The 21509-nt window shown below is 41.6% G+C and overlaps 1 protein-coding gene across 1 annotated transcript in view; it reads right to left on the bottom strand.

The window, feature by feature from the left end:
* BMP2K (BMP2 inducible kinase) overlaps positions 1 to 21509 on the bottom strand; it is a 52156-nt gene that overhangs the window by 22539 nt on the left and 8108 nt on the right. Inside the window, exons 2-10 of the mRNA XM_056855692.1 lie at positions 13272 to 13390; positions 12566 to 12671; positions 11195 to 11337; positions 9926 to 10047; positions 9078 to 9159; positions 6496 to 6628; positions 4744 to 4847; positions 2541 to 2620; positions 1052 to 1209 (exon numbers count right to left, since the gene is read on the bottom strand). Of these exons, the coding sequence (XP_056711670.1) occupies positions 1052 to 1209; positions 2541 to 2620; positions 4744 to 4847; positions 6496 to 6628; positions 9078 to 9159; positions 9926 to 10047; positions 11195 to 11337; positions 12566 to 12671; positions 13272 to 13390 (1047 nt within the window). The remainder of the gene's footprint in view (positions 1 to 1051; positions 1210 to 2540; positions 2621 to 4743; positions 4848 to 6495; positions 6629 to 9077; positions 9160 to 9925; positions 10048 to 11194; positions 11338 to 12565; positions 12672 to 13271; positions 13391 to 21509) is intronic.

Below are 21509 nucleotides of genomic sequence, written 5' to 3'. Positions count from 1 at the left end.
ACACCCACCTCTGCACTGGCTGCAGACCGGCAGAATTTTCACAAGCCTTTTAAGTCAGGACAAAGGAAGGTTTTCCTCATCTTCAAATGGAAAGCATTGGGAGCCCAAGAGCACAGCATCCTGTAGAAACTGCTAAATAACATGGGGGCATGTGGGGTGCCACATGGGAGAAAATCCCGGTGCGGAACCAGACTCAGAGCAGCTATACAAAGTGTGGAAGATAGTGTACCTCGCTAAATTAACATCTATTTGAAAAAATTTTATGCTGCCTTTCCACCCAATCAGGGTCCCCGAGGCAGTGTACATATAACATCTGAACAATTAAAAATACATTCAAAATTATAAAATAATTAAATAAGAACAAGCAAATACCAGAACCAGGAAGGAGAGCCAGTAACTTACTGTGTGTAACGTAAAGTGCCATCAAGCCTTAGCTGACTTATGACAACCCAGTAGGGTTTTCAAGGCAAGAGACATTTGGAGGTGGTTTGCCATTGCCTTCCTCTGCATAGCGGCCCTGGTGTTCTTCGGTGGTCTCCCATCCAAGTACTAGTACTAGCTAGGACCGACCCTGCTTAGCTTCTGAGATCTGACGAGATCAGGCTAGCCTGGGCCATCCAGGTCAGGGCAACTGTTGCTGGGGTATGCCAAATGAAACAAGGAAGTCTTCGCCTGCTGGCAAAATACACCAGTAGAGACAGACAAATCCTCCTACGCAGGGATAATCCTTTTACAGATACATTTCTTGAACAAAATTTTAATGTTCTGGAATAGCAAACACAAAGACTGCACCAGATCATAGGTATTTTTCAAACTACTGTAAGATGCAGGATATGCATTTGTACCTTTTTCAAATAAAAAAGTACAAATAAAACACCAAAATTATGAATACTTCTTTTTCCAAAATGTCTAAGGTCCGGTCATTTTGTTGGTTGTTTACCTGTAATTGTCAAAGTTTTCAGAAGATGTAATTGTGATTTTAAAACAAAAATAATTCTCCAGGTTAATTATGGCAGCTATTTCTGGCCACTCCGTTAATTCGAGCAGTTACCTTTTTGCCCACTGTTAAAATCACCAGGGACTGGCACTTTGACGGGTGTTGCTGAGCTCTGGATTGCTAGAGCACTAGAAGTGGCAGCGCTTGTGTTGGCCTTTGGTCTTTGTCGTGGTGCTATTGAGGTTTCTGTTGGTCCAATGGCATCAGTTATTCTATAACGGAAGAGACATGAAACATTTCTCTCACGTGCACTTTAGAACATATTATTAAGAAGCATACCTAGGAACGTTGCCTGTAAACCCCCAACTTAGTGTCTTAATGTTTAGAAGTTGTGTACTTAGCATGATTTCATTTCACACGTTTTCTCAATATTCATGAGCACCACAAGAGGGGCCCCGTGTAACATTCTTCCCTTCCAAGCAGCAACAGAGTAACTGACACTCTTAATACCGTTTAACACATTTTCTACTTTAGAGAGAGTTGTACATCCAATGCAACAATAATTCTATCCACAGGTTCTCACAAAATTGAACCGCTGGATAAGGACAGGGAATGGCAGGCTGTTTTCTAAAGCTTCAGGAGCCTCAAGCGTTTTACGTTATAGAGCTACTATATTACCCCTCTGAACCTACAGCAAGCAGAACAAACACTGCCTAACCGAGTGTGCCAGACATAGAAACTAATATGAGAAATGGGTTTTCATTCTACTTCCAAGGCAGAAAGACCTTTTATACGCCATTTGGCTCAAACATAAATTTCATTATTTCTCTGATCTGCCCAGCAGGGACCTTCATCCTATTCTCCATGTGATGCTCCAAGGATGCTGTCTACCTTTAGCTACATTTTTACTCATTTAGACATCTGTTTTTTTCTGCATGTGTAACAGCAAAGCAGGCAGATCACACCAGTCAGAGAAACAACAAAACCGGGCCAGGCTTCTAGACATACTGGGGGGACTCCCAGGAATGGAAGAACACAATAGGTAGTAAGTTAACCAAGAGGAACAAAGACCCCAACCCACCCAACAAAAGACATCCTACAACCTTCTGAAGACTGAGCAAGCTCCAGGAAAAGCAGAATATTCAGAACTGTTAAGGGCCAGTTAAAGGGGAGAAAATAGAAGGTGATGGAAAGTCCCTGAGGAATCAGAAAATCTCAAAGGGGAAAGGATTTGGGTGTGTGGGGAATTTATTTATTTATTATATTTAATTTCTGGATCATTTATCCCCCCCCTCCCCCACGAAACGTGGTAAGGACTGGACATACTCACTGTCCCCAGAATGCTGACAGCCACCAAGAGTTTTGGGGGAGGGGATTCAAAGGAAGACGGGGAAATCTGCCTGTACACCCCTCCTCCATTGCCTTTCTTTGCATAGCAACCCCCATCTTCCCTGGTAGTCTCCCATCCAAATACTGACTATGGCTGATGCTGCTTAGCTTCCAAGCTCTGATGAGATCGGGCTAGGCCAGGCAATCAGGCTGACACAAAGCATAATATTCTACTACTATTATACTAGCAGTGCTTAAATGCAATTATACTCACCTAGCTTTTATTTGGCTTTTCTTAGCAGCAGCCTCACTAGCTGTCAAGGGCTCAGGAAGAGTAGATGGGAGAGGAGAATTCTTGGGCAAATGAATAAAAATAAATTAGACAGATTAATTTTTTTGAGAAATATGTTTCCATAATACAAATTACACAAGTATTTAGAGGATGGCAAGTGAGTTTTACAGTATTCATCAATATGTGTCCTACGGCATCCATCCCAAATCAAGAGAAAATACCTAAGTGTTTAGTAAGGTAACGTAGCATATCTAGCTAATGTTTCCTCTTTCATACTAATGATCAGGGAACGAACTTCAAGAAAAAATAGATTTCAACTGGGGAACATGTCCTAGGTACCCCAATCCAGTGTTTGACAAATTAGACAAGCTAGTTTGTAATGGTGCTTAGAAATTCCATTGTGGTGCCTAGAATTTTCAGGAATGATTTTATTTTAGCATGCCTCAACAATTCTCAGTGGAAGTATGAAGGGTTGGAACCAACCAGCTTTTCCAGTGATGAAAAAGTAAGTGTTCTCTTTAACCACTGAAAAAGATGTTTGGATACCTGCGCAGACAAAAACCATGAGGAACAGGGGGCTGTAATAAGAAAGGGAATTGGCTAAGTTTGAGTAAAAACTGGCTGGATTCAACCAAAAAATTATTTATCGTTTTGTATCAGAATGTTGTTTTCTACAACATAAAAATAAATGTGCATGAATTTCTTGTTACCACTTGTTTATACATAAACTTAATTTTACACCATTCAGTGATTGTGGATAAACTAACTTCTTAACCAGCTGCTTTTTATACTGGGTCAATATCAAGCTTTTGAGTAATGGAATTATGAGAAATTGGGGGAGAACTTAAGGTTAAGGGTAAAGGTTAGCCTTTTTTGTATGGTAATGACAACCAGTATTACCTGTAATTAAAGCTTTGACTGTTTTCTGGGAAAGGCCCAGAAACAAGTATACAAAGTTTTACGTAATATTTCATATAAGCGGTAATAAAAACATCAATACCAATTACAGCAGAAGTTTTGTTAACTGGCACTCATATGGAATGGGGATGCCCCTTAATCAAACGTGCTGGTTACTAGACCTGTTTCCTCAAGTAAAAAAAGGAGGCAATTACAACATTAAAGCATTTCTCTGTTGCTTTGCTTATCTCAGAACTAGATGCTATTATCAGATCTGCCTTCTGTGCCTTAATATCATAGACAGTAGACAACCAAATGCCAGAATCACACATTTACTGGCTCTGACTTTCTCCTCTTTCAAGTCGCCTACTGATGTCCAATTCCAGGGTTATGGTCAAAATAGCATGTTTTCTTTTTATCCTTTTTGTTGAAGGTATATTAGTAGCCACATTGTGTGAGGCTGAACAGAGAGGGGAGGGGGAGCAAGAACCAAGAGGCATCGTCCTCTTTCTTTAGACTAAAGACATCAAGGGAGGCTAGGTCTCCCTTGCCTGGCAAGCCACACTCACAGCTCATAACACATAGTTAAATTGTGGAACTCCCTGCCGCAGGATGTGGTGATGACTGCCAACTTGGAAGGCTTTAAGAGGGGAGTGGACATGTTCATGGAGGAGAGGGGTATCCGTGGCTACTAGTTAAAATGGATACTAGTCATGATGCATACCTATTCTCTCCATGATCAGAGGAGCATGCCTATTATATTAGGTGCTGTGAAACACAGGCCGGATGGTGGTGCTGCAGTTGTCTTGTTTGTGGGTTTCCTAGAGGCACCTGGTTGGCCCGTGTGAACAGACTGCTGGACTTGATGGACCTTGGTCTTATCCAGCATGGCTTCTCTTATGTTTATGTTTTCATCTGTGGCTGGCTAGACAGCTCCCCTGGCTGTCCTGCCATGCTTTGGACATGCCAGGTTTACAGCTGCCCTTGCAACAAACAGCGGTGCCTGCAAGCTACTCAGGCAGTGGGTCTTACTCTCTTCTCCCCAGAGTGACTGGACAATATGAGGACAGGCCTTCCACCTCCAAACATGACAGGTGCTGGTTAACCAAATTGTCCAGATAACAGCTTTTACTTATCTTATTTAGCTGTTTTCAAAGCAGACACGGAAGCAATTTTCTATCACTTTAACAGAAACTAGGTTTTAAAATATAAAAACCTACAGCCATTCTTTTTTTGGGTACAATGGAAAATACCTGCTTATCCAGGCACATTTAAACAAGCAACTTACATTAATGTTGGATATTGGACAGTCCTTTTTGGCAATTTTAAAGGCAAAGAAAGATACTTGAAAGATATCTGGCCTCCGTTCTTGATCTGGTTCAAGCATGTACCCTGTAGATTGGGAACAAATTAAAGCTTAACAGTGAGAAAACTGGATCTCTTCTGCTAAATCTAAGCTTTCCAAGCTCAACTACACAGTTTGTAAATTGTGTTGTCAACAACTCAAGTCCCACTTGCGTTGACAGGCCATGCAACCAAGGACTGTGTGACTGGGTTCAGCCTCTTCAAATCACACTTTTGGGAATTCCTGAATCTATTTTCAGGTTACAGTAGTAACCATGAGCGGTTTGCAGCGATTTCATTTAACTAGCAGGTCAGTCTGTGTATTTCCAGCCCAGACCTAACCTTGGTATTCACACCTTCACGACTCCAAAGCTAGATCATTCCAAATGCTCAGATTTATATGGTATCAGAAATCAGCCAACTACTATTTTATGGAGGCAGGTAACTGAAAGCATATATGAGGGCTCCAGCACCTAGACTGACTCGCCAACGCCTTCCAGGCACAGTTTGAGACAGAGGTTTTAACTTGTGAAGCCATAAAACTGATTGTGTCCCAAATACTTTGCAGTGCTATCCTAAGCAGAGTTACTCCCATCTAAGATCATTAACTTCTGCTTAGAATGGCGCTGTTAGAGACCCAATCTATGTTGCATCAGTCTCTTCAACATGGCTCTTGGCTAGCCCATGCTACAATGGCACGTAGTGGCATTTTCAATTGCTACATTACAAGGAAGACAGCCTCTTCTTCCAAGAATGTCCAAAGTTCAAGTCTTTCAGCACTTTTGAAAAGCATATAAAGTTTCCTATGTTTTCACTAAGCTTTCAAAGCTGTTAGCATGTGTTTTTGATATGATTTGGATTAGGCTGTATATTGATTTTGGACTGCTACCACCCTGATTTTTAATGATGAAGCAGGCTAGAAATTCAAACAAACTTGCCACACCACTAAAGAGTAGTTGGTAAAGATGTGAGAGACTAGAAAGGACACCTACTTGCCTCACAAAAGCACTTGCTTTTTATGTTGCTAGCAAAACCCATCTAATGAAATCTTCTGAAATGATGACTTTATCTATATTTAACATTCTTGTTTGTCCAAATAAAATGAGAGGAATGTGGCTATAAGCACAACAAGATAATGTAGGACTTGGCTAGTAAAATGAAATCCTGACTAGGGACCCAATCTTTGTTAAATTAAAAAAAATATATAAAAAAACTGTCCTACTTTTCAGAGTCGAAGAGTTGATAAGCATGTGGAACAAGACAACTTTTCAAAGCAAGTTGTGACTATATTTTGATGTACAGCTTCTCTACAGCAAATATTTTTGTAAATTGTCTTTTGCATTTCGGTACAAATGCAGCAGAGAAAGGGTTAAACAAGCGACTCCCTTCTCTGGATACAGACCTCTGAAGCTCCTTTCATTTCTGTTCCCTCCATTAGCAACAGGAGTGGGGAAGAAGAGAAAACTGCGTTCCACAGACAGAAATCCCTTCTATCCATGGAAGTTCAATGGATATAAGCCAAAAATTCTCCTTTCACCAATATATTGATTTCTAAATGTTGTATTCATTCTAATAATGCTATGGTGTTGCCAAAACCAAAGGTACTACATAGCAAAGGTATGTAGATCTATCGTTAAATTCCACGCAACAAAACTTCCACTGAAAATTTAATTTGAAAATTGCTCCAGGTACTTACTTATTAAACAATGTATACTATGAGAGTAACGGGAATTGTCTGGAATGGTAAAGCTTCCGTCACAAATGGCAACCTGACTCTCACCGAAGGGAAGTACGAAGAAACAAAGCTTATAGAGCAAGCAGCCCAGGGCCTATGAAGTGAAACACAGTTAGCAGAAGACGTACCAACAAAACTATGCATTCAATTGACCTCAGCTTCCTAAGCGTAAAGTATGACAGTCTGAAATTTAGCTACATTACTCTTAAAATACTACCGCAGGCACTCAACCGATTAAGGAAAGCTGTTTCAAAGCAATAGCAAAACTGCTGTGGCTTCTTTTTCCCCACCTAACTCCAATTACCACGTGTATACAAATAATATAACACTACTATTACTATACCTCAAACATTGGTAATCTGTTTGCCTACATTTCAGGGGGAGAGCTGTGTTAATTCAAGCCTGTGCACAGTTACTCTAGTCTAAGATCAGTTATTTCAGTGGTCTTAGACTGAAATAACTCTGCATGGGATTATACTGCTAGTTTGCTGCAGCCAAAACAGTGAACAGTCTTGTGTTACCTTAAAGACTAATATATTATAGCCTAGCTTTCATTAGCCAGAGAGTCAGATATATGAAGCCTTACATTCAAGTGGCCAGTTTTACAAAATTATTAATAGAAATTCTGTCAACTCACATTGCAAAAAGCTTTTCAATATGGATCTTTTTCCTTGCTAATTCTCAACATACTTCAAACTTTGTACAGAGTGCAATTTGCTTAACTGTTTGCACTACAGAATTACTAATCCTTGTTATAGTAAAGTATTCACACAGAGAAATGGCGAGAGTCAGTGAAACTAGTAAAAAGAGAACACGACACAATTTCCCATGAAAAGAGGGTTTGGGAAGCAAAGCTAAACTTTAAACTGTGAGCCAGATTTTTTAAAACATCAAAGGGTTATCCACCAATATTGAGAAGTGCATTATCATCATGGCATCAGGGACAGCCTACCACACTAGGATAGCAGGTGACCCATCTTGATCCATGCCAAACTGTGAAGACGCTTGCCAGAGACCAATATGTCCAAGTAGGCATGAAGCAGTCATGATCTAGACACACCATGCCCAATTATTCACCTCCCTACACAGGCATGTCTTCAAAAGTCAAAGACACAGCAAAACATATCCATCATCTCTTAAAAGGAAAAATGCAGTGGTAGGCACTAGCTGGCTCAGGTAATGCCACAACAAAAAGGGGGGGGGACTTAACGCTAAAAACTGAAGAATTAAGGATCCCAAGGTCAAGAGACAGCATACAAAAGGACCAAAAATGAATACTAAGTATGAATGATCTTATGAAAATGTATCTATTTATTACAATAAAAATCAACAACTATCTAAGGCCCTAATATAGCCTCTATATTTCTACTGTACATATGAACATATAACACAAATAGACACAAAATAACAACCAAGCATTTCGACAAAAAATGCGACCATACGTGTTTCGGCCATGGGGCCTTCGTCAGTGGTCTACATACATAAAATACAGACTGCATAAAAATATTACATAAAAATATATGTCAGTATATCAGTCTTTATGACTGAGTTTAAAATGGTGGTGTTGATTTTTAATTTAATAAATATATTAGATACATTTTCATAAGGTCATTCATAGTATTCATTTTGGCCCTTTTGTATGCTGTCTCTTGACCTTAGGGTACTTAATTCTTCAGATAATGCCACTACAGGGGTGAAAGCTAGCAGCAGTAAATGCAGCAGCTTCTGTCTTCCAAAATTGGAAAGACCCTGAATGCACCAGTAAAACCTCTTTGTGAAAACTAGGAAGAAAGTGTGCACTGGTAGCACTAAGAGTAATATTGAAACAAGGGTGTGCAGGAGAAATAGGGTGGAGGAAAATGAAGGGTCAAAGCACAACAGCTGTAGATTTTTTTTCCCCATTTGGTGTCTGAAAAATATGGCAAAAGAATCCTAACAAGCGTAGTCTGGTATTTTGTTTGTAAGTAGCTAAGTTTACCTATATTTTTCAATAAAGACCTAAACAAACATTGCCTATAGGCATTCATATATACCAGCAATTTTATTTGCAGGAAATGAAGTCTTTATGAATAACCATCATTGCATTTCTTTAAACACATACTGAGCATGTATTAATAAAGGTAATCTCAGTTTTAAAAGAAAAGGGCAAGAGTCCAGTAGCACCTTAAAGACTAACAAGAATATTTTCTGGTAGGGTATGAGCTTTCGTGAGCCACAGCTCACTTCTTCAGATACCTGAAGTATCTGAAGAAGTGAGCTGCGGCTCACGAAAGCTTATACCCTACCAGAAAATATTCTTGTTAGTCTTTAAGGTGCTACTGGACTCTTGCCCTTTTCTACTACTGCAGACAGACTAACACGGCTACCCACTGTGAATCAGTTTTAAAAGTCATTTATTCATTCACTTCAGAAACAGAATGGAAACCTACAAGAAAATCTGCACATGTGGACTTTAGTATCCTTTCTCCAACCCCATCCCTCAAATACTTTAATTCCTTAGCCTCACCTAATTTTACTTCAGTTAAAATTATAGTTTTCCTTACCCAGATATCTGCCTTGGTAGTAATTGGCTTCCCTCCATAAAGGTTGATCATTTCAGGAGCTCTGTATGATAATGTAGTATACCTGTGAACAAATTAAATTGAAAGACAATGTTAGCAAGTTGTACTACACTAGTATGAGTCAAAGTAGTAAGTCTAACTTGCATATCATGCAATGAGAAGTCCTATTAAGGCATATCATACTTTGGTCTTATTCTGAAGGGCTGACCCTTTAAATGTTAAAAAAAGAACTTCAAAACCTTTTTGTTAAAAAAATGAAGTTTTCAATCCTTTACACTTTTGGTACCACATTTTCAAATATCTCTCTGCTCCTTCAACCTTTCCTCACAGGACTTGGTCTCCAGACCCCTCACCATCTTTGTTGCCCTCCTCTGGACAAGTTCCAGCATGTCTACATCCTTCTTAAACTGTGGTGCCTTAAACTGAACACAATACTCTAGGTGAGGTCTAACCAGAGCAGAGTAAAGCGATACCATCACTTTGCGTGATCTGGACACTATACTTCTGTTGATACAGTCCGAGATCAATTAAGTTAATAGGTATATTTACAAGTTCTAATTTTCTTTAATTAACTTGTTTATGGTTAGCATACTGTTCGGACAGCATAAGGGTAAAGCAGTATTACTCTGTTCTTGGACAGGGCCCATGTAACAAGAGAACACAAAGGAGGCTACCATACAGAATACATACATGGGGGTGTCAGGCAATCAGAAAACCACTGATGCTTCCTACTTGCAAAAAGAAACCCTTGCATTCTTATGCCACTTGGGCAAACATTGCAATACCCTACTTCTACTTAATGCAGTTTTTCCACACAAAATGTAACTTACTTCTTAATTTCTTCTTCAACTACATTGACTCCATCTTTCTGAGGATTAAGGAATTTATTAGTAGAGCTGCCGAAGTCACAAAGGACATAATTTCCACTGTCATTTAACAAAAGGTTCTCAACCTTAGGAAGAAAGAACACAATTTAGAAATACAATTTGTCCTAATTTTCAGGAAGAGTCTCTTGCTACTTTCTTAACCTTCAATAATAATTACTTTTACCAGTGGCATTTATCTAACTATGCACACTTTCAGCAGCAATGCTGTTCATCAAAAGCATAAGTTATTAATAACCATTCTACAAAAAATAGGTTTCTTTGCAGTTGTCACATGCAAATATACCGTATTTTTCGCTCCACAGCACGCACCTCACCATAACACGCCCCCCCCAGCTGGCCGTCGGGGCGGGGAAAGCCAGCTCGCGCTGGAACGACGCAAGCCAGCTCTGTGCGCCACGCCCGCCTCCCAGCTGGGAGGTGGGCGGGGAAAGCCGGTTCGCGTTGTTCCAGTGCGCCCAGCTGGCTCTGTGCGCCCGGGGCGCACAGAGCTGGCTGGGCGCGCTGGAATGACGCGAGCCAGCTCTGTGCGCCCCGCCCACCTCCCAGCTGGGAGGCGGGTGGGGAAAGCAGGCTCGCTGTTCCAGCGTGCCCAGCCGGCTCTGTGCGCCCCGCTAGCTGGGCGCGCTGGAACGGGGTGCACAGAGCCGGCTCGCGTCGTTCCAGCACGCCCAGCTGGCTCTGTGCGCACATTCGCTCCATAACACACACAGACATTTCCCCTCATTTTTGAGGAGGAAAAAAGTGTGTGTTATGGAGCGAAAAATACGGTACTTTATGCCACATGATTTGTCTCGTGTGGTATACTGACATGTTGTGCACTGTTTGATGTCATGATCAATTTACAGATGCAAACCTGTGTAAGTGTAATTATTCTACATCATCTGAATCAGGAGAGGAAGTGAATGTTCTTAACTAGTGTTTAGGGGTGGTAATGGCTGATGACCATCAAGGAACTGAAGCTATGTTGATAATACTGCCAAAGATTAAGGAGCCAGCCTTTTCTATATAGGTTTGCACAGACTCACAAAGTCATGCCCCATATTATTGCCACAAGCTAATTAACGGGTTTAAAAGGAGGACATTGGTATCTGTACCTGATTGAAAGTTAGCATCATCATGCTTAACACCGCATTACTTAAGAGGCTCTTATTGCAGTTCAGTCACCTCTAGCCAAGAGAAGCAAAAATTTGACTTGTAACTCCAGGTTCTCACCTTTAAATCTCGGTGAACAATGGGAGTTTTGCATTGATGCAACCTGGCAACTGCTTCACAGGCATCACAAAATATCCTTAGAACTTCTGCCTCAGTAAAGCCTGTCTGCAATCTCTGGTTCATCTGATTCACTACCTGCCCCGCTACAAAAAGAAAGTCAGTTACAACAATGTAAAAAAATTTTTATAGAATAAGTGAAACAATTTTCTCAAAATTAACTAGTCAAATGCAAAAAATTAACAACTCCGACCAACTGGAAACACTACTTGGGCAGGGGGAGGCTCTTCACGGTACCTACACATGATAGTTTTTACTCTTATCAGTTATCCAAGAATCTGGGAATCAGTAAATGTCATATGCATGCTTAACTCACTAAGATGAAAACTTATTAATGCTGGTCTCTAGCTGGATAGTATCTTCAAAGTTTAGTACTTAGGCTGAAATTTTAAGCAGTTTTCCACTGGAGTGCACTTTGATTCTCAAGTACTGCCTAGGGATCATAAAAATCTCTCTAATTATACACACCCCACCCAGGAAAGAAGTTCATTTGGCAAGCATTATTTAGCCCCGAGGAATGCCATTTATAAACTTTGAATGCATCAAAAAATACGCATTAGGATTAAAAGGGAGCCTTCAAAAAACTGAAGCTTGCTACATTACAGATGAAATACATGCTTTTACATTCTAAACGATCTGTAACATGCCCACAGTGGCATGACATGTTTTTTTTTTTTTTGCTGTCAAGCTATAGCTGACTTATGGTGACCCCTTGAGGTTTTCAAGGCAAGAGACATTCTGAGTTGGTTTGCCATTGCCTGCCTCCACATCAAGACCCTGGTATTCCTTGGTGGTCTCCCAATCCAAATAATGACCAGGGCTGACCCTGCATAGCTTGAGACCTGGTGAGATCAGGCTAGCCTAGACTATCCACGCTACATATGTTGGAATTCCTGCAACTTAAAGATAAAGGTGCCCTAATGATGAAAGTTTATCCAGTCAACACTAAAACAGGCTTTAAGCCATGGTTTATTGTTACGGGACAAGCCTAAGGAATCTTTAGGCTGATGCATTTCCTCCCTTCTTCACATGCCCCATGAAATTCAGTTCTTCTACAGAAAGCCATATGTTGACTCAGTCACAAACTGTTGTTGGTTCACTGCTCTCCACACCAGGATTCCAAGCCCAGCTTCAATAACGTCTCTCTTAGAAGCCAGATTTCCAAAACAAAGTTTTAGCACAAGATATAAAACAATACTTCTGCCAAGTGGAAGAATCCTTCCACAAATGAAAGGACACCTTTGAATCCAACCAAACATGTTTTTGGCAATAGCATTACATTTTTTACATTCAGAGTAACAGAAGTTTACTTACCACGACAGTACTCCATTAGGATGAGCACCTCCCACACGTTATCACTAACAGAGTTAACAGCACATTCCAAATATCCCACAATGTTCTTGTGCCCAGACAACTCTTTCTGAAAAAGGAAATGCATACTTAGAGAAAAAAATTCCCAAGGTCTGCAAACAACAGTACTGCAAAAAAAAAAAAAAAAAAATCAGGGAATAAGGATTACTCTGAACTAGCATGGCACTTCTAGAGGAATCTAAACATTTGTTTCTTATAATCTTGATTTAATGGATATTTAGTCTTTAAAAAACTGATGTAAAACTCTGAGATCATCTTCGTAACATTCTATTTAAATGACTACCCAAAAATTGCATTGTGGGGCTGCCTGTAAGAACATTGAGGATCAACAGTATTTTTACACAAGGTTTGTTTCATACCCTCAAGGGAGCCCTTTCACAGCACCCAACTCTCAAGACAAGTATTTGAACAGTAACAGAATCCATTCAGATGGATTCGTGAATTGCTGAACTAGCCTAGAGCCTCACAGAACTAGCTTTTCTTTTCCAGAGACACCAACAGTATCAAAACGTAAACACTCATAACTGCCTCCCAAGCCAATGTGAGTCTTTTAAAAGTAACCTCAGGGGACGCAAGCTCACCAAGACTTTGATCACAAACCAATGCATGCTTATTATAAGTGTTCACGTCTAAAAATAATGTTACTTACCATTATTGTTACTTCTCTCTTGCAAATATTGAGGTCAGTCACATTATTTACATACATTCTTTTCAATGCACACCGAACTCCACCATGTGTGCGCACAAGCAGGACAGTGGAAAACCCACCTACAAAGAACAGACAAGATGGATTTAATAACCTCGCCTACTAATAAATGTAAACAGCTTTTTCTAGTCTATGTTAAAGCATATTACATTCATTAATATTGTTCTTTATTGTTTTTTACATTTTTAACAATACAAGTTACAAGTGCATACCCCTCAAGAAGTCACAATGGGAAGAAAGAGACACAATACTATTCTACTTTCCTTCTCCTCCTTTCACAATGAACCTATCACTGAAGAGGGAACTGTACTCAGAAAGGTATTACTGTGCCAAAGCCTGCTGTTGCAAAGACCACAAATAAGGGCCAATTAGAAGATACTCTGAGTTTGTAAACCTTTGATAATTAATCCCTCAACCCCCCACCCACCCACCAAAACAAATTAGGCAAAACTACAAGAATACTGTAAAATGCTGAACCTTTGACAGCTCAGAAAAGCACAGGTTGGCTGGAATAGGGACATTCCAAGCACCTGAGGTATTTTCCGTTAACCTGCCCACCTTCTCTCATCACCATTTCTCCTCCCATTTCCAACACTACTGATGGCAGCACAACCCACAATCACCAAAGCAGGCACAGAAACATAGGATGTGATGTGTTGTACTTTTCCTACTTAACAGCAAGGCAAAAATATTTTAAATACAATTCAGGATAGCTGTCAGGCCTGCTCTCTGCTGAGGCAGCCAGACTGTGTATGTTTTGGTTCCACCAGGTGAGTCCCAAGGCCAAACTTGTTAACTGTCAAATTCCTTTCGCTAACTTTGTGGGAACTGCTCTCGTAGGGAGGGTGGTTGCCATGGCTGCCACCACTATCTGATATGACCAATGCTCTTCCATATAGGCCTTAGGCCGTGCCTGTAGTTCTCATTCATGCCAATTTACCTGTTAGCTCTGTATACCTGTAGGTTGTCTAATAAATCAACTCTCTTTTGGACTACTCGTCTGTGGATGTTGTTTATGGGATTACCACGGGGACAAGTGCTCACAATAGCAAAGATCAGATGAACCAACCCAAAACCACCCTTGCTCTCACACAGTGAGTTGTCATCCTTTTACAATTGACAGCTGTCTATTAAAAAGATAATAAAAACTGCAGAGAAAACTCACTCTGGAACCGTGCAGTCATAGTTGTACACTCTCAACTATATGGAAAGGACCTCCTAACTTAGAACACTAAAGAGGGACAGCCCCTACTCTGAACCAAAGGAATGGCCCTCTTTGGGTCACTCTTCCTGGAGAGACCCAATAACACAATTATTCAACAAGCTTTTTTATCTGATATCAGGAAATCAGCATTTACATAATTACTGCTGATAACACTGAACTGGACTCACAGCATGAATCTGAGTAGCTTGTAATGCAAAGTAAGTGCAACACCCTCAAGATTCTTCTTCAGATTGGATGGAGCATCATTTTATGTTACTAAAGCAGTTAAAAAGTGTTGGTGTGACAGAAGACATGCATGTATTTCAGTTTCCCCCAAAGTTCCCTGTTTTCCTACCACCATGGCTTTAAAAGTTCTGGAAAGTTTACATGTCCAGGCAGTAGTGGTTTAAAAGTTAAGAATGGCTACTCTACCATAATTATGGGGCCAGGTTAAGTTTATCCTCGTCAGATAGTGTGAAGGAAGCATTAGCAGAGACAAATACACTGAAAGCTATATTATTGGCAGTATGCCAGCCACCGCTGCCTACTCTCTAGAGAGCAGGCAGAGCAGGCTCTGAGTCCCATCCAGGAGCACAACCTGCTCACCCTCTGCTGCTGCTCTTCCCTTGCTCCCTGCCACTGATCAACTGTGCAGCAGCCAGAGAACGGAGTCACCACTCGGCACACAGCTGATCAGGGGAAGGGGGACAGGCTGCACTGTTCATGGCCATGGGCACCTCCCACTGCTGCAGAGAGCATCATTGGGGCCCTGCTGCTGCTTCCTCCTCTACCTACTCTCACAGTGCATTCCTAAGGAGAGTTACTCCAGTCTAAGCCCATTCATTTCAATGGGCTTAGACTGCAGTAACTCTCTTTAGGAATTCACTGTCAGACTGTGGAAGGGCAAGCAGTGGATCTCAGCCATGGTGCCCTTAAAAGCGTGGTTAATTGGCATTTGGGGTTAACCAGCAACCCTCATGTTTCCCATGAACCAAAGCATATTTTTAACAAGAAAGCTGACCTGGAAAATGTATTAGAAATTATCACCCATCTCCAAATCTTGAACAAATGCTTACGTGCAATTTGTATGCATGTAACTAAATTAATGGTTCATACTCCTTAACTTCAGGGAACACTTTTCAGATTAAATCTCCTACCAAAGAACCCCGTGCAATGAAAATAATTCTGAGGAGTATTCTAGGGCACACACACAGTTCACACATCTAGTCTCTGAGCAAAATGTAATTGGACACTCAAATACACCTAACAGATCCATGTAATATTGCTAGTGAAGATCAGTAATAACATGCAAGTTCTTTATCAAGAAACTTGTCCAGTTATTCCTCTTACTGAGATATTCCCAATAAGTTACCAAGAAAACGCAAAATTTCACTAGGACACAGCTTGAAGGCAACTGAAGTAAAACAGCTGTAGATCCAGGAAGTTACTCTTACCATTAGGTGGCATCATACCCTAATTCATACCTCACCATCACAATAACTGAACAATTTTGGTAAACAAAGAAAAACATGTATGTTTCATGGCTGTAAAGGGAAGTAGGTTTATATAACTTAAATTTTACATTAAGAAAAACTGTTCAGTTGCTTCATATTTAAAGCCACTGAGGAAATAACACTTGTACAGCACACAGGACCTACTATTTAGCAAAACGTTCACAGTGAACTGTAGTTATATCCTTCATGTATTTCTTACTATAGAGCCTAGACAAAATATTCCACATCTATGCAAAACACTTGCCCTGACCTGAATGGCTGAGGCTAGCCTGAACGCATCAGATCTTGAAAGCTAAGCAGGGTTGACCCTGATTAGCACTTGGATGGGAGACCACCAAAGATGTCCAGGGTCGCTACACAGAGGCAGGCAATGGCAAACCACCTCTGAATGTCTCTTGCCTTGTGAACGTCCCTTGCTGTGAAAGCCCCATGGGGTTGCCGTAAGTCAGATGTGATTTGATAGCACCTTCCACCACCATGCAAAACTCAGATACGATAACTCTGTTTACTTAAAGAACTGGCATTCAACCATTTCTCACTCCATAAATTTCACTTCCCAGGAGTTTACCCGTACATTACTCCTATTACAAAATGTTTGTACCGGACTCCAGTTTGCTTTACTCAAAGTATAACACAAGTATATTAAGCTGCCCCGGATACTGGGGAGGAGCAGAGGTAATGAAGATTACATATCTCCACTGAGCTGTACAAGGCAAACTGAGAGGACATGTAGGCTTGATTCCAATTGGGGCCATGCAGAGGGAGTTTACCCCTTCAACTTCCACTTACTTTTGCTGATTAAACATGTACCCTCTGCACACTTATTAGCACTTTAAAGGAGTTATTATAAAAACCAGTCTTTTCCCTTTGAAGTGCTACCAGAAGCATATGGGGGTATTTAGTGAAACTAAGTGAGGAAGTTTGAAGGGCCAACCCCCTTTCTCCTTCGCACATGACTCCAATCTAAATTGGGACCACATGCCATTGCAACTTGCCTTTTACCAATGGAGATCTTTTATCTTTAGTGCATCCATTCTCGTCCAAGAGATCCAAAACCAGACATGAAGGGCAGTCATGTGTTTAGTCAGTCTTCTGCCCCGTTAACATAAAATTTGGGGGAGGGGAGTATCATATGAAAATACATGCACTGGTATTGGGGGGGAAACTTACCTTGTTGCACTCTTGTTTCCCTTTCTCCCCAGCCAGGGGAGCCAGCAAAATACAGTATAGCAATACAGAACAGGGGAAGGGTCAGCTCACCTTACTGACAGAATTCTTCTTGAGTCAAACACCCCTGCCCCATTTCATATGTATGGCTGTCCCATCATGCTTTATTCAACTCACAGGAGCTGGAAGGGCAATTCCTATCTTCTCCTTACCCAAATCATGCAACTGTGAAAATGATGGGATTTCACCCCTCCATTAAAAAAAAAAGCAAGATTTAGACTGACTCAAGATTAACACATTTATACTAATATTGCACTGTACTATCAAGTGATCCCAAGTTTCAAAAAGCCATAATTAAAGACTTTGGTAACCGTATGCAGAGGCTAAATGCTGGAAATCCTTTACATATTCCCCCATCTCTGTTCCTGATGAAGGAAGACTGCAGCAATTCCTAGGATTTCTCTTCCTACAATGTTCCAGACTGGTTTCAGAAATAAAAATAAAAAATTCAGAGAACTCAATGAATGTACATTACAGGCCATTAATACAATGAAGTTCACAGAATTCTTGGTGAAAGTGGACATAGGTCAGTGGATGCAAACTACGTGGAGAATTTTCTTGGGCTATTGGGTTAGATCCAGATTAATTTTTCAATGGCAGAATGAACCTACTACAACCCACTGATATCCACAATATGCTGATCGTCAGGGAGAGGAATGCCAAGTGGGGGACTGCAGCAGGAAGGAAGAATGGGCAGAAATTGCCAATTTAGTCTGGATCCAAACCATAAATTTGAAATATGAGAACTCCATATTCTTAATGAACTGATCCACAGGCTCTTACTAGTTTATCTTTTCAACATTTAAAATGGATATATTCCTTAATCTGTACTTCAACTCCTTTCTTCTGTGCATCAACAGAACAGACATCAGGCTTTCATCATGACCTGAGGCATCTTTTTATCACCATCCACATGCCGCCTCATGAAGAGTTCTAGGAAACTTAAAAGTTCACTTACCACTTCCTGACAATTGGACTAGTCCAAATGGACTGCTTTTTTAAAAAAAAAATCTAATGGAACAATCAGGCACCTACAATCTCTTCTGATTTTCTTTTTGTCAAGATGAAGTAAAAAACCTTACCAAAGCTGTAAATATGCAATATCACCACGATAACCTGTGCAGTTTTTCCAGTACTGAACTGTACGCTTCTATGCTCTTTCTCAAGTACTACTCATCACACATACCACCAAATTAGCTCCACTAAGCAGCTGGACAAGGAACTAACTGGTTTGAGAGTAGACAACACATTGGAGCAAATTAGACTTGTTATGAATACAAATACCCATAACAATTTAGGTTATTGTTCTAATAACAGAAGCATGAAGTCAATTTTCAGGAAGAATGGCAGACAGCAAATGACACAAAGCAATATAACTGGTTCTTGAGTTGTGCATGACCCACAAGGTAGACTAATTTAAAATGAAGGAGGTAAGATCCTGTGCATTCTTTGCACAAGAACTCTTTCACTGGCAGTACAGGCTCTGCTGATGCAAAAGGTAGCACAGGAGACTTTAACCACTTCTTCCTCTTTACTGCACCACTGGTTTTACATAACTGTGGTTCCCTGTAAGCTCTTGACCCATCGAACCAGAAATCACCACAGAGACAATCAGATTCCAAGCAGATGGCTTTACTGGTCAAATAGGCAATACAGTGCTTTGAAGGCAAGATGACAGCTATGAGTTGTCTTGCCCGTTATTTGGAAATATAAGGCAGAGAAACGGCGGGAGATTACAAAGCATAAACAGAGCATTATTTCCCAGGAGTGGCGTTCCCAGGCTTTGGTATGTGAAGCCGTCCTTGAAGTCTGGACGGTTCAGCAGAGAAACGAAAGGAAACATCTAAACCGAGATAACAGCCTGACATCCTGCTCCCCTTAAGGCCCCCTCCCATCCGGCAAGGGGGCTGGTCTGTCTGGGTAGGTATTGTGAAAGGCGTTGATGAGTTTGGGGGCGGAGACATCCCGTGCGCGAACCCATTCGTCATAGGCAGGGGGGAAGTGTTTCCAGCGGACCAGGTATTGCAAGGCCCCATGGTGTATGCGGGAATCCAGGATTTTGGAGACTTCGAAATGTTCTTCCCCCCCCCACCACCATTATGGGCTGTTCAGGAGGCGGCTCCGGGTGCCATTGCGGGGAAGCAACATGGGGCTTTAGAAGGCTGATATGGAAAACGGGGTGCACACGCCTCAGAGTTTTGGGGAGAGACAGTTCCACCGTGACAGGATTTATGATGCGGATGATGGGAAATGGGCCAATGTATTTAGCATTGAGCTTATGGCACGGACGGGTGGAGCGCAGGTTCTTGGTGGAAAGGTATACCAAGTTACCCACTTGCAGGTCCCCACCGGGGGAACGATGCTTGTCAGCCTGCGCCTTGTATTTGCGCTTGGCTCGGTCTAGGTTGCTAACCAGCCAGGGCCATGTTGTACGGAGGGTGTGTGCCCAAGAGGCAATGTCGGCATCCCCCTCCCCCTCCAATCCTTCTATTGGGGTGATAGGACCGAAGTCCTGTCCATACACCGCATAAAACGGGCTGAAACCTGTGGACTGATGTACAGCATTATTGTAGGCATATTCTGCAAAAGGCAACAGTTCCACCCAGTCATCTTGGTGGTAATTGACATAACAGCGCAAGTAACATTCAAGCACAGCATTGACACGTTCGGTTTGACCATCCGTTTGGGGATGGTATGCACTAGACAACCCCTGCTCCACCCCCACCAATTTGAGAAAAGCTTTCCAAAACTTAGTAACGAAACTACTTCCGCAGTCGCAGATTATCTTGCGCGGAAACGAATGTAGTCTAAAGACATGTGACACGAAGAGGCGGGCCAACTTCTGAGCGGAGGGGATCCCCGCACATGGAACCAAATGTATTTGCTTAGAAAATAAGTCAGTGATAAACAGTGATAACAGCCTGACATTCCCCCACCCACACCACCACCTTTTTAGTATGCACTAGTGGGTACTGAAGGGCGGCAGAAAAGATCCATCAGTGGCACTGCATAAGGTCCAACAAATTGAGATATAAATCAAACAAAAAAATACCCCAATGTAAATCACTGGTTCACGTCAAGTTTTTGGTTTTCTTGGTTCATTTTTTTTGAACCAACACACTTACCAACAGATCACTTTAAACATGCAAGAATACTGTTTTGCAGATGTTACTTGCCCCAAGAGATCCAAGCTGGGCTAAAAGTAGAAGTGAGCCCTTCCCTGTTCCCTTTACAGAACACAGGATCTTCCAAATCACCATGGCAGGGGGGGCATGAGACCAAGGTGCACCCTAATCTTGTTTCACTTAGAGGGCAAGATAATAACAGAATATACACTCGCACTCATTACACAGTAAGAATATTTTTTTGTAACACTGAAGTGCAAATAAAAATACCCACCAAAATGGGGGGAACAGTCCATAGGAATCTAAAAAGCTTCAAGGTACCACATACCACGTATAGGCTAACTCTTCTTACTCCAAACCAGTCCAATAATAACTTCTACTGACAATTTCTCATGTCGCACAATGTTGAGAGTTCTATCATCACGCTAGACAACCTGAATCAAAAGCCACCCTTTCCAACATTTATATGTGTCACATCCGTGATAAATTACCTGACACTTACCTCAAAAGATTATCCAGAATATTTGGCAAATTAACTAGCAGTTCATTCCTGAGCCCTGCAGTGGCCAGGGACAACGTTGCCGCAGCACCTCCAAGGAGGTTTTTGCAGTCGCTGCAGGGGAAAAAAGGGGCATTTTTACCTAAAAAATTAAAAAGGGGGAGGAAGCCCCATAGAGAAAAGCGATGCTGTGCCAGCAAAAACCTGGTGCAGCACTGTTGAAGTGTAAGGAGGCATTCCCAGCCTACAAGGGGTTAGGAGTCTGTCTACCTGCAGCTCTGCCCCTAGAACATCCCGGGAACGCTGATAGAACACCATCAGGAGGCCAAGCCGGTGTCCAAGGGCTGTGCTGCCACAGCAGTCCTGGGGGCTGGTGCAAGTGCCAGTTTGCATGGCACAAGTGACACAGATGCCGCTGTTGGTGTCTGGGCTCCTCCTAAGCCCATTCGGCCCCAGGCTCAGGAATGCATTGTCTCTGCAAACTTGCGTGTTTTTATTAAAGCCTTATAAGCTCAAGTTCCATGGCATGGTTATACACACTGAGAATCAGGTGCAAACTCTGATCTTCCCAGCTTTCCCTACGGTCTGCTCTACCCTTTCTCCCTTTGCTCA

Source organism: Euleptes europaea, chromosome 9, assembly GCF_029931775.1.
Source record: "Euleptes europaea isolate rEulEur1 chromosome 9, rEulEur1.hap1, whole genome shotgun sequence".
NCBI classification, from domain to species: Eukaryota; Metazoa; Chordata; class Lepidosauria; order Squamata; family Sphaerodactylidae; genus Euleptes; species Euleptes europaea.
Note: the sequence above shows the minus strand (reverse complement) of the source record. Positions and strands in the feature narration are given on the sequence as shown.